At 39.6% G+C, this 14,185-nt stretch overlaps 1 protein-coding gene across 2 annotated transcripts in view; it reads left to right on the forward strand.

Annotated features, from left to right (window-relative positions):
- GALNT12 (polypeptide N-acetylgalactosaminyltransferase 12) overlaps positions 1-11,890 on the forward strand; it is a 48,535-nt gene extending 36,645 nt beyond the window's left edge. Inside the window, exons 8-11 of one of the 2 annotated variants that reach the window (XR_011683988.1) lie at positions 215-328; positions 6,419-6,574; positions 8,942-10,412; positions 10,774-11,890. Coding sequence is in view for 1 of the 2 variants with exons in the window: in XM_071455598.1 (XP_071311699.1) it covers positions 215-328; positions 6,419-6,574; positions 8,942-9,079 (408 nt within the window). In the remaining variant the exon portion in view is untranslated. Of the gene's footprint in view, positions 1-214; positions 329-6,418; positions 6,575-8,941; positions 10,697-10,773 lie in introns of those variants that run through there. The other variant, XM_071455598.1, reaches the window with a different exon arrangement.
- Positions 11,891-14,185: the final 2,295 nt, after the last annotated feature.

Genomic DNA, 14,185 nt, shown 5'->3' on the forward strand with positions numbered 1-14,185 from the left:
TGTCTGGCTGCTTGAGTGCTCAAAACCAAGATGATCCAGTTTTATTTCATATTAGTCTGAGAGATGTTACCATTGCATCCCTTTGATCTATTCCCGTTGCTTTGCACTAGCTTTGGGATAGATCTCAGAGCCCACCAGGATGAGTGTAGAGTGACTACAGAATATGTTCCTTACTTTAGACTAATATTTTAAAATGTTCTTTTGTTTTGATTAGCTGAAGAATAGAGGAATGGAAAACTTCTGCTTTGATTATAACCCTACAAATGAACATCAAGTAACTGGACAGAGGGTCATACTCTACCCATGCCATGGCATGGGACAAAATCAGGTAAGAATAATGTTTTATTTTTATTTTGACTAACATTCATGGTTGTAATGTAAGGAAGTATGGTAAAGTCATTGCAGTAGAGTTGAGAGAATTTGTTGCCACAGTAAGGTGATCTTAGTTTGAGTTTTGATTCTTGCACTAAATACTTTTTATTTTGATGTATCTTCAGGTCAGATTTTCTTCATTCTGAGGATGTGTCTACCCAGCCCAGGGAACTCATGCGTACCTTTTTTATGCCTTTCCACAGAGCTCATTAGCAGGGGTTAATGGCACATCAGTGCAGTTATAGTGCTGGTAGGCCAGTGTTCACTCATCTCCAAAACCCCTCTGAGATTTTGTCTGGCCCTGCCTCTAAAGCCCTTAATAACATTGGAAACCTCACCTAGTTCCACCTGGGTCGGTCATCATGTCTCTTCTTTGTGGTGCTTGTCTAACTACCCAAGAGGTTTTAGACCACATCTTCTCCTGTCCTTCTACAGAAACGTCCTCCTTTCTTGGGCTCCACAGTCCAGGAGACCAGGGGCTCTCTTTAAGGCTGTCATTCTTGCTGTCTTGTTTTTAACTTCTGAAGATGAAAATGCTGTTTTCTTTCTCCATGTTGACTGAACCAGTGTGCAGCAGCTGTTGGTTTTGATACCTATAAGCCTCTCTGCATAATGCCATGGTAAAAGTGTTGTGGGGCACTGTGTGAATGGCTAGAATGGCTGGTTTTGCATAGTTTTGAGTGACCACCTTCCAGAAATGAAGCTTAATGTTTGATGTGGGGAATGTACTTGCCTGTCTATCTTGATTTTTGGCTTCTAATCCAGATTAGAGTAAACACAGTACTTGAGATATGGTCTCATCAGTTCTGAGTACCAAAGGTCTTGTGAGACCTCTTGTACATAACCCTGTGACAGCTTGGGTGGCTTGACTGTTTAGGTCCTTTTTTAGTGAAATTAATCCAAACATTCAGTTAGGATTGTTTGGAAAAAGGAAAAAAGGTAAAACAAAGTCTGGAAAGAAACCAGAGATGTGACAGTTAAGCAGAGTATCTTCTATCGTTCTGAACTCTACTTAAAAAAAAACAAACATAAAAGCTCAAGGAGTGTAAAACAAATCTGTATTGGGGAGAAAGCTTCTAATATGAATTGCACTTTACATGAGAAAGGGGAAAGAAAAAGCAATGTACCTCAGATCTTAAGAGGAAATAGATTTGTTGCTGATAGCAAGTTTATTGCCTGAAGTGTTATAACTATTATTTAGTATTTATTAGCTCATGTCTGGTTTATGTCTTAGGTTTCATAATATTTCTGTCCTTAAGGCCAAGGTGCAGGCGAAGGCAGGGGGAGAATCTTGTACCATAAAAGCCAAAGGATCTCAATACTGACAGATGTCACCTGTGTGAAAGTTTACTCCACACCAGGGGAGTAAACCTCACCCTGTTTACCCCCTCAGTTCAAATTCTTGCGGAAGTTAAGAATACTTATATAGATCTATAGAGAAGTTAATAATCAGATAACCCAGTCAAGTCACTTTCTTGTAAGTGACTTGATAGCTTTTGTAGATTAAGAAGCATTTAATGTAGAGGATTACATGCTAACATGCCAAAGGTATTTATAGATATATTTTTCCTTGTATTGCAGATTACAGAGAGGAGAGGGGTTGCTTTTTTTTTTTTTTTTGCATTTCTCTGAGCAAAGAGAGTTAGCTTAAATTTGATCTCTTTCCCCAAGAAAGAATAAAGAAATAAGATAAAAGGTGAAAGCAAAAGAGAAGTACAATTCAGAGACGAATTGTCATGTTTTTACAGTTATCCTTTGTTTAGCTAGCACTAAGATTAACTGAATTTACTGCAAGATATCACATCTCTGGGTATTAATGCTCTTCCATCTCTGCTGATGGTGCATCCGTGTACCTGCGGTGGCAGGCGCCGGGCTGGAAGCAGCGACACTCTGGGAACTGTGCAAACCGCTCCCTCTGCTGGCATCCGAGCAGGAGGAGGAAGGAAAAGTGGAGAAACCACCTGACTGCAATGTAAACCAATAAAGGAAAATATGAGATGACTCAAGAGAACTGCAGAGCCTGAGGAGGGAAGGCCAAACACAGGAAATGGGTAAAACAAGATTAGTGAAATGGGTAAAAAGGCATGGGAGGGCTGGCAGGAGCCAGGGAGAAAGGGCCAAGGTGACAAAGGCAGTGGTAGTTTGTGACAGAGGTTGAGCAACAGGTGATGAGCAGGGCATGTGTGACACAGGGAAGAGTAGGACAGGGAGTAAACCAAGCAGAGTCATTGGAGAACCTTTTAGTAGAAAGGGGCAGAGTGACTGAATGTGGGAGCTGAGATACCAGCTGGCAAATGGGGGCATGAGTAGGGGTGATAGTTGCAAGAGAACAAGTGGACAGCAGGAAGAGTTGTGTGTGGGAGAACAGAGGAAGACTAAAATAAGACAAAATGTAGAAACACAAGTGAGGTGGGAAATGAAGTTGGGGTTGCTGGACTTGCAGCTCCCTTTTCTGGCTCACAAAAGCTGTGAAACCTACCAGCAGGACATTTCTCTTCATTTCTTTCCCATCCCACCACCTTCTTGACAACCTGAAAAGGTAGCAGGCTGTTCCTTGTGGTGTGAATCCTTTGGCAGGTGACACTGTCACAATCAAAACAGTCAAGTCTTCCACATTTATGTCCATTGCTATCTGCTGATGAAATGATTGTAGCAAGGTTTGGTCATCCTCTAGTATCAACAACGACAGAGTCTCAGAGATGTTTACTGACAATAGGCAGCCCTTAACTTCTCTTTGGCCCCCTGGAAGAGAATCCACCATCCTAATCCCAAACTCTTCCAGCCTTTTTTTCTGTGAGTTTGTTCTCATCACTCCACTCTTTATCTAAATAGAGTTTTAGCAGCAAGCCCTTATTCCAAGCTTTGCTCCTATTCCCTGTCCCACACCACAGGCAGGTGGCTGTTTATGTAGGGGACAACTTCAAAACTCTTTTCACTGGCAACAAGTCTCCACTTGGTGACCTCTGAATATCTGTGTGCACTGTGCCAAGAGGAGAGAGCACTGTGCTCTTGGTTATTTATAAGGTCCAGCACCTGCTCCTGTTTTACATCTCAGTGAATAAAATCACTCTCAGAAAACTAAAGTTCGTGGTAGTTTGTTTCTGTTCCTTCTTGAATCCACGGTCTAATTGAGAGGGTTTCTTTTACTCCTCTTGTGTGAGTGTAAGAAAACTAACTGGAGGGTTTTTTTTAAATTAGCATTATCCTTATCACATGAAAGTGAGGATAACACTGCAGTGTTAAGAGCTGAGTGTATATGGAAGAGAGGAAGGAAATACACAGAACACTGGCTACTGATTGCTTGTACCTCAGGCTGCTTATGTTGTGGGAGTATGTGCCCCACAGAGGAGAATGAAAGGCTTTGAAACTCAACACCAGTTAAAGCCCTTTGCCCTTCTGGGTATGGCTGGGAAGCAGTACAGAGGGAACCACTGTATGATGGCAAGAAATCAGCCTGATGTGATAAGAGGATGGGAACACAATGACTGACAGTGTTCTTCCCAGAATTCCCATTTGGAGCTGATACATTTGACATTAACAGTGAGAGGCAAACAAAGAAGTTAGCAAAGCCCTTGGGTTTTCAGCAAAAAAGAGTATCAGACCTGGTAACCTCTCTGCTGGTTCTACCCATCAAATGCAAACTTTTCCCTGCATACAAAACAACAGTAGCCAGGCACAGAGAAGGATGAGAGTGTGTTTCAGGGTCCAGTGAGGTAGCCAAAATCTGCTGCTGGCCCCAGTACCAGAGAGACACTGATGCAACTGAGACATATCCTGTAGATTGTCCAGAAGCCAGACACACCGGGTAAAAGGCCTCATCAAGTTTGCCAATAGCACTTAAGGGATTCTACTGATTCTCAGAAGGAAAGAAATGCAGTAAGGCTACTAGTTACTGGGCCATGGATCAGTTTGAAAATGCCTCCTTTCTGCTGACAGAATGGAAGAAAAGAGAACTAAAAAATGCTTTACCTTTTGAGGAGGAAGATATTTATTTCCTGTATTACTAGAGCTTGGAAAAGCCCAAAGCCTGAAGTATTTATTCAGTTTGAAGTGTAGGGTAATAAACTGATTATGTTCATTGGACAACAAGGCAGGAGTGCTTGGTTGTTAGTACTATAACCCCATTCCTTAAAGCTATCCAGAAATTAACCATTTTACTTGCTCTTCTTTGGAATCTGGTGCAAGTCCTTGAGAGACCATTCAGGAAAGATATCAGTAGTAAGAAGTGCTCTGATCTAGAAGCTGCTCCATTTATTCTTGGCACATCTGGTACAGTCAGCAGCTTGCAAGCTTTCACTTATAATACAAATTGCTAAAGAGTTATTATATCTAATACATCCCCTAACGAGCAAGGCTCTAAATATGGCTTTCTGAAAGTGGCAGCTGTAAAAAGTGTCCATCCACACACAACTGAGCAGAACTGAGGCTTTTTCTTTATTCACAAGCCATAGGATTAAAATGCATGTCTCTGTAGCTCACTGTCGTGCCCAAAGTAGCGGGTTTTCCATGTGTCAATCCCAGGTACTGAACCTGGGAATAAAGCCTAAAGGCCAGGGAGTAGCTGCTGCCTGTTAGGGTAAATAATAATAACAGGACCAATATTCACACAATTTACTTTTGTTGATGAGATTTTTTGTTTTTTGCATATGGAAAATGTAAAAATAGTGCAACCTACATTGTAGGAACAGATCTTAGTAATAGGTTTCAAGGGAAAATCATGGTCTCTGGGGTCTTATGTCAGCAGGGAGACTTCAAACCTGATGTTGCTTTCTCAGAAACACTCATGAGACTCCACAGGGTGATGCAGTGCGCAGCATTGGTCAGTGTATGGGTGTGACAGCCACCTTGACAGAGAAATTCCTGATTGTGATAATAGGAGGGGCAGATTTCATGAAACAACTATAATCAGTTTAGTCCAGATCAGAGTTTTTACACTTGGAAATGGACGGCTGAAGATTTTGTAATAGCACAGTCCTGTTTATACTGAAACTCCACTTCCAACTCCTCATCAAGGTTATTAGCCCTGGTGGTTGTTAAGGATGTCTTTGTGGTAAGTTCAAGTATGTACATTTCTGAATTAGTACAGCCCCCTTCACAAAGCCTTACAGTCTCCAGAAGGGAAATAAAACAAAAGAGGATTCCTTCTCTCCCTCATCCTTTTATTGGTCTCTGCTAATGCAGCTGTACTATGGGTAATAAGCAATTTTCTGATGTTTATACAACTCTCCTCTACTTTATTGAGTATAATTTAAATCAGATCTAAACACACATCCGTGCACTATAGTCATCTAAATTTTTTATAAGCTTGCTAAATACAAACAACTCTCCAACTCTGCCACTCTTTAATAAAGTCCAAAAGTTGGCAAATGTTCATGATAAGTATAAAATTTTAAGGAAGTCTTCAACCATAACTGCTACAGAAGCCAGGAGTTTCAGAGCATGTTCATAACATTTCTGTAGAATATCGTGCAACAAGTAAAGACAGTAAATTGTCTTTAAGGAAGTTTTTTCATGTTTAAAAGCAGCTGTACCTGTTTTGCTTCAAATAATATCTTAAAACTTTATAGAACAAAATGCTTATCATCATGCATCCCTAGTACTGGAAATGAACCTGGACCAAACTGCATTTTAACTATGCAGTGAGCAACTCCTTAGTTAAAAGTAATATTACTTTGTGATGACTGAATTAAGAAGGCATAATGTCAGGTCAGAAACTGTTTTCCGTCCAATTTTTAAGGGGGGCCTAGAATGTGAAAGTTAAATATTGCAGTTGAATTTTGGAAATTCTTTAATGCTGGAATGCCTGTTTTCCAGGACATTTAAGTGCTACAAGAATAAAGCAGTGCTGTGATGAGATTGATTTTCTGTAAAATAGTAAGCAGTAGAAGTTAAGGACTCTTGAATATTTCTGGCAAAATTTCCCTTCACAGCAGCAACTTTTATTCATGAACCTAATTATAGCCTCTTAGTACATGCTTCTTTCTAAACACTCTCTGTGTACATATGAAATGACTGCTGTCCTTTGTTTCTTCTCTTGGGTTTGTAGTTTTTTGAGTACACATCCCACAATGAAATACGTTACAACACACGACAGCCGGAAGTCTGTGCAGCTGTTGATTCAGGGACTGACTACTTGACGATGTACTTGTGTCAAGAAAATGCCCACAGTGTTCCTGAAAACCAGAAGTTTATTTTCAGAGAGGTAAGTGTGCCTGCTTGGGTTTGGGTTTGCTCTTTTTTGTGAGTGGGTGGAAGGAGAATTGTTGAATTTTTAAAATTTTTATCTTACTGCATACACATCGTGCTACAACACTGGCACAGGTCTCTGGGAGAAATGGGCTATCTTGGCTTTTAACATCTGAACACAGAAACAGGGTAGTGGGCAAAGAGTATTCCTGTCATAAAGAACAGGAAGATTAGAGGAAGGAAAGCAGAAAGCACCCTTGTTAACATCAAGGAGGTTGGGAACATTCTCTCTGTCATGTCGCCCCTACTGTCTTCTCCTGAGATTGAGGTGCTTCAATATAACCCTTCCCCAGCCAGTCATATGGCTGGCCTACTTCTCTCTTTTCACTGACTTATTTCCCAATATTTATATTACCATTTTTCCCCAATACTTCACACATCACCATTACTTTGTGTTCTTTCCTGTTTTTAAGCAGCTGCCTCTACATGCTATTAGAAAAGTTTGTGTTTAGTAGTTTTGAATCCATAAAGAAGCCCCTGGATGCCTGAGAGAAAATAAGCTGGATGAAAAATGATGGCCTTGGTCAGGTTCTGGAGTGTTGTTATTTGGCTAATGGAAAAGGTCACATAATATATCAAAATGGTATATTTACATAATGTGTCTGCATAATGCATTGAATCCCTACAGGCTCCATGGCTGACAAATGTCACACTTCGATACTACCAGCAGTGATAGGTAGCAGTGTAAACTCTAAAAAAATAAGATGGAAGTTACTGTCTGTTCCCTAAATCTAGTCCAGACTGAAGCTCATAGTGATATTACTAAATAAAAATGTTTAAAAGGTTGACTTTATAAATTATGTTTCATTTTTAATGTCATCTTTTAACAAAATTGCTCAGTCATCTTGCATGAATCCCTAAGACGACGTATATTGAAGGATCTTCAGTCACTTCAAGAAGTAATCAAGACAACTGAACTTTTCAAATTGAGAAAATGAAAAAATTGAAAAAAATTATGGAATGCATCTGTTTCCACTGTAACCCTAACCATTAATTTCATCATCTGAGACTTTAGGAATTACTTTAAATGTTCTTTCTCATGATCACTTTGTGTGTGTGTGATTTGAATGTACTGCGCTGCTCCAATTCCTTTTCTGCTGCTGCACTAAATCAAAAGCACCAGTCTCCACCTTTCAAGGCGAGTGATGGGTGAGGTGTCAGCACCACATTTCTTTTGCTTTGTGCATAGTAGTGTCAGACAGCTGTCCTTATGGATGGAGCATAATCAAAGATTTGAACAGCCTTCCCAGCAGCTTGGCAAGAATTGAGTTCTTGCGGACACTGAGTCAAAAATGAGTGAGATGGATACTGATTAATCCACTCTAAAATTTGAATTATTGTGATGGAAGCAAGAAAGTAATTCTGGAGCTGAATCTGTCAGCAAGTCTGTGAGCAAGCACACGCTGCTGGGCATCAGGAGCTGTGGCTCAGGATGCAATTAAGTGCAACATTCTTGATGAGGGAAGGAGCAGACTTCCACAGGAGTCAGGGCTATGGACAGAAACAAGGCATTGGCATTTTTCTTTCAAAGCTGCCTGGGGCCTTGGGAATGCCTGCGTGTAGGAGTGGCACCCAGGCCAAGAGGATGGCCTTAGAGTAGTGCAGTCCTCCACAGCTGCTACGCTGCCCTTTTGCAGCTTGCTGTCATAGCTGACAGCTCTCCTGGATTGGAAGGAAAGACTTGATCTGGAGATAAACATAAAGAAAGGGCCTGAGATCTCAAAATGTGTTCTTTAGGGAATTTGACTGTGGAGACCTGTCAGACCTTACACTTCTGAGGCAGCTTTCCTTTCAGCAAAGCAAGTGAACTCCACACACATCTGCAGGAAAGGGGCACACTTAGATATTTTTACTTTTTCCATTTTTTCCATCAAAAATATACCCTATGAAGAGACAGGAAATTTTTTTGCTAAAATATTTCCAACATTTATGTTTAATGAGCAATATTTACCTTTTACTTACAAGATGTGCAATAAATTGATACATTTGGGAGTAATGCTTGTGCTTGGCTTAGTTCTTTTCTGCCATATTCTGGTCCAGTTACAAAAGGCAATGAAAGCAAATGTTAGCACATCTTTTACAGGCTGAGAGGCCACTTCATGAGTTACTCTAAAGCAATGTTGATTTCAGTTTATGTAAGTTTAAAAGCAGGATCTTTTGATAAAGTTTCAGACGTCCTCAAGTTAGGCTTTACTGCACAACCCCATTGGAAGGGTATGTGGGATATTTATTTGTTGCGAATTATTCCTGTTACTTTACAACACAGTGTTATGTCTGCAATTTTTGAGACCTGAAAAGCTGACTTTATTTCTGTCTTTTGTAGGATGGTACCTTGTTTCACCCACAAACCCAGATGTGCTTACAAGCCGAGGCAAACGCTTACAATGGGAACCCAGCACCATTGTTACGACCTTGTACCAACTCGGACTATCAAAAATGGTTCTTCAAAGAAAGAAGTTGATCCAGATGTTGTCTAGTATATAGCTGAATACAAAAAAAAAAAAACGCTTTTTCTAGTCAGCAGTTAGTCAGCCTTTTGAAAAGCTCATAAGTGATATATTTTTGTATGGAAAGAACTGTAATTAGTTGACAAGCCTTGGATCTCGTTTCCTGGAGCTTTAGAAGGCACTAAGTATTGAGAGCTTCATAAAGTGCCACCGAATCTGCTCCTTTTTATTTGGCAGCTACATATCTGCTTCTGAAGTGTCTTAGGTTCTTTTCATAAGTGACATTTTTTTAATCTACTGTGTGGAAGTAAGGCAGTCAAAAAAATTGCACTAATGTTAATCTGCCAATAACTTAAAATGTTTATTTTTCTACTAAAACATTCTCAAGTTGGGTTTTTTACAGATAGTAGTTAATAATTGTTCTTGTCTTTTAAATACCAAGAAGGTAAATGTAGGCTATATTCTGCTCTAAGTGACTACCAGAAAGCCCTCACTGAAGACAGTGTGGATTTACACAAAGGCAGATTATGACTGCATGATTTTGCACAAATAACAATCTAGTTGCATACAAATTGCACATGCTTGACAATACTATACCTTAACTTATCTGACAATTTTAGATGTTCATGGCACTTGAAAAGTTTCTAATCATGCTTAAGATGGTTTGGGAGTAAAATGGGGATTTTCTCATCTTTCTTAAAGGTAGAAGGCAGCAATATTTAAAGGTGATGCTTTGGGAAAACCTATTTAGATTCATATGGGCCCAGCTGATGTGGCCGTGTCCTAGAACCAACCGTGTCCACAACCAACTTTAACGTTATGTGGATTTTCAATGTGCATAAAACTTTCAAGATAAGACCTATCAACAATTCTCTTGTAAAAATTTGAAAATTACAGTTAGAGAAAATGAGTCTTTACATTTAAGTGTTTAAATGATTAATGGAAAAACGATTATATTTTTAAAACAGTTTTGCAACTGATTTCTGTGAAATTCAGCTAATATTAATACAAAAATTATTGTCTTTGAGGTATAACTTGCATTTTGTCTGGGAGCCTCCTTTTAGATGAGTTGACCCTGCATGTGGTCCTGTTGAAAACAGGGGGTGTAATCTGCAGCAGTACAGGATGGTTTGTGCCCTGGTGTGTGGGATTTGCCTTGCCCAGTCAGACAAGGAGTATGTCTGGCCATCGACCATCAGCATTACCATGTTGATTAGAAGGGTTTCAGCTCATAAGAAGAGTCTCTTTCCCTGTCAGATGAAGGAATGCTTATGTGTAGAAGGATGAAAAAATGTCAACCTTTCCCCCCCACCCCCAGAACTCTGGGCATCTGTTTTGATTAGTTTGGTATGTGTTTTGTTATTTGCTTTTGTTCATGTTTTCTATAAAAAATGTACAGCCTTTCCTTTGAATTCCCATAAGCTCATGCCATTTTGGCATACCTATTTATATGATTGGGGTGTGGGGGGAGGGTTTCTGCTTTTAGGAGATACATGTATACATGTTCTTCCAAGGTCTTTCTTACCCATGTAGATACAAGGTTTTTGTGAGCACCTTTGAAATTTTGTCTCTGTAGGCTAGACTGATGAAACTGATGTTAGAATTAATAAAATATTTTGCGATTCAGTAGAGTGGGAAATGTCTTATCCACTGCTTTTTTTTTTTTGTGGTCAGTGGTTTTCATTTCATCATTTTGCTGATCTCTTAGGCCCAGATCCCTACAGCACTTGGGAGAAGACAACTTCATTTTATGGTGCCTCAAGTTCTGTTTCCTGAAGTCAGTAGTGCTTCTGTTCACCTGGTAGCAGCAGTGGTTTATACTTTTGGAGCCACAAATCAAAAGTGAGTGGCTGCATGGGAGAACAGCAAGGATTTTTATTAATTTCTGCTTTGCCTTCTTGACTGCTGATTGAACAATGTTAGTAGCTGATAGAAGCCCAGCTACTAGAATCACAGCCAAAGCTCTCACTGACCTCCATTCTCAGTGAGGTTTTCTTACTCTTGGGATTTCAAGATTTCATCATCAGATGGTGGTATGAAAGTGAAACTTAGTAAGTGGAAATTATTTCCTATACATCTTTTCACTTTTCCCTTGTTTAGAGGGAAGTATTGATGTTTTTGGCTTCCTGCAGCTAAGATGTTTTCACATATGCCAGCAAACCTGCCAGCCTGGCTTGCATATTTGCTAGACAAACACACTTGAGTTCAAAAGCAAACACCGAACATTAGCAATGCCACCAGCTTGCTCCCTCTGTGTTGGCCTTCTAGTCCCTCCACTTACCATTTTTTATTCCTTGACAGCCTTTTCTTCTTCTCAACTCACTGGAGTTGAGAAGAATTAATGCCTGGCTTCAGGTTTGGAGGGTGAAGGACTCCATCAAGCATCTGAGTCATGAAGCACATCTTCAGACTTCCTTTAACATCTCCAGACTTCCTTTTGCAGGAGGTCAGGGTTACCTGCTGAGGAATGGACTGTGGGCTTTGGACTTCTCCTGAGCAGAAATGGGGCTGGATGTCTCATAGAAATGGAAGAACTGGAGGATTTCAGTCACAAATTAATGCTTATTTCTTAGTCTTTCTATTAATGTATTTATGTATTTTTTAAGAAAGCCATCCAGACTACAGTCAGGTACCTAATTATCATATTTATTTGAAATTATCAGGTAATGATTTTGACTTTTTTTTCATTTGCTCACTCACCAATTTACTTTCATTTAAAAATTATGGGTCTTCAACATGGGCTAAAACTTACTGGATTTTCACTTCAACAGAAGACAGTACATGAACCTTCCTTCTAAGAAATAAACCACTAAAACCTCTGTGTATGTGGCCTTGTCTGAACCATTATGTTGGGGGATTGATAGAGCTTGCACAAACACCTGGGAACAACAGTCATCATCGTATATGCATCAGTCAACATGAATTGGAAATAGTATTTCTTGCTGGCTCTGCTGAAAACAGAGACTCAAAAGTGTGTTCAATTTTTGTTATATTTATAGGAAGTGGTAAGATGCACTGCAAGGGGAAATTCATGTTGGTTGGTAATATCAGGACTGATGAGATTGTGCTCCTATTTCCTATTTATGAAAACATGGGCACCTACACAGTGATACTGCTTGCTAATTTAAAATCTGATGCTCTTTTAAATTAATTTGCCTTTCTTAAGGCCTTTAGATCAGAGATTAACTCGAAGTTAGCTGAGCTTTGTCCTGATACCCTGATAGAAAGACAGCAATCAAGGTGTCTGGAGAGACTGTAGGGTTAGGATCATGCAGTTGTGTGTATGCCCTTGCAAATGTGCAGGGTTTTTTGGCAGTGTTTGAGAATGCTGTATGCTCTTGTAACAAATATGGAACTTTGGTCCACGAAGTTAGCTGAGGTAGGTGTGAAAGCCCTCGGGAGGGAGGGAAAAGATGGATAGGAGAGCTCCCCCCTGTTCTGTTGAGGCGCAACAGCAATGGCTGAGTTCAAATTACAGCACTGCAGTATTCCTACATTTCTCATTTGTAGAGGAAAAACATTTATGCATGCACATGCAGTACTAAAATTACTGTGCCTAGATTACCATTTTGGGGCTTTTTTAATCCACTGTTCACTGAGATTTTTATGAATAGACAAAGCCTGATTAGACCAGTCCCAGTCAGCACTGACAGGAATTGCATGGCTCCAGGATTTGCAAGGGTGGCTGGAGACAAAAAACAGGGCAGGACCTTCTCAGCGATCTCTCCAAAAGTATTAAGAAGATGAATATGCAGGAAAATACATACAGGAAGTGAGTTGCTGCCTTAAGGGGCTGCATGATACATTTTGTGTAGCATCAAACCATCTCCCAGAGTAGGAGAGGACTTGCAGCAGATGCAATTTATTTGTTGGTGCTAATGGAAAATCAGTTTTCTGAGTTTCTTGACTTTATACATGGTCTGACAACACTTAACTTGCAACTGAAGAAAAAGTGGTCAAGGGAATTGTACTCGTACAGATGCTGAAATGTGAAATTAATTAATTAGGTGCTCTGTGATGAGCAAATATAAATATAAAAAGAAAAAAATTTGTTAATTGTGCATACGCTGCGAGAAGACTTAGTAATAACTGAGAAATTGGAAACGATCATTAGCGGAAAGATACTTGACAGTGTTTTTACAGAAATATGGTTGAAGGATTCACATGATTGAAGCACTGAAATGACTGGGTAACATGCCAAGAAGAAAGTGACATTTGATTTTCGAGTTAAGAGAACAGGTTTTACAATTCTTGTGAACTGATATTTTAGCCAGCAAGGAATAAACAGAGGGTGTCTGATGTGGACCACCAAATGAGAATATAATGCCTTTTTGCCTAACAGATAAAGGATGTGTGCTGCTTCAGAGGATTTCATCCTAGGGAATGCACTTTACCAATTTGAAGGCAGCAAAACCTTCTGGGGATTTCTAAGGGGAAAAAAAAGGCAGCTGGGCCAGTGGCTGTGTCTGACACAATATTGAATAGGCAGTTTGGTGCAATTCTCCTTCAGGCCTCCTTTTATTTAAAATGAGCTGTTACCTGGGCATCTGTTATGCATAAACACAGCACAGTACCTAAGAAAGAAGAAATTTCTCAGTGCTGAGAACTGGAAAGAAGCAGGCTTTACAAAATATAACTGTAGCAGAGAATCATGTTGAAAACATATGTGGATAACGTGAAACTTTTTCTCAGATTGCAAATTAAATACCTAGGTGCCAGAAATAAAGGTTTTTGTGAAATCAAAAGTTGGCCTCAGTGTGTCTATTACACTACGATTTCTAATGACATAATTTTCTTGCAATACATCCCCTGTTTTTGGAGGAGGAGTGAGGGGTGCTTGGGGTTTTTTTGTTTGGTTTTATTGGGTTTTTTTTTGTTGTTGTTTTTTACAAAAGGTGGAGAAACTGTCATTTTTATGTTTCACTGATACACAGGAAGAATTTTGAGAGGCTTGCTTTAACTAATCCTCATTGTTCAATATATGGCCTTATTTGCATCCCCAGAACAAAACCCTAGACTAAAAAATAAAAGAAAATTAAAGTTATTTTCTTAGTGTGAGTTCTTTCTTTTTCTTTTTTTTTCTATTGGTTGGTTGTTTTTATAGAACTTGAATGTTACAG

This window comes from Agelaius tricolor, unplaced genomic scaffold (genome assembly GCF_023055355.1).
Source record: "Agelaius tricolor isolate 1412-34295 unplaced genomic scaffold, bAgeTri1.0.p SCAF_2, whole genome shotgun sequence".
Lineage (NCBI taxonomy): Eukaryota > Metazoa > Chordata > Aves > Passeriformes > Icteridae > Agelaius > Agelaius tricolor.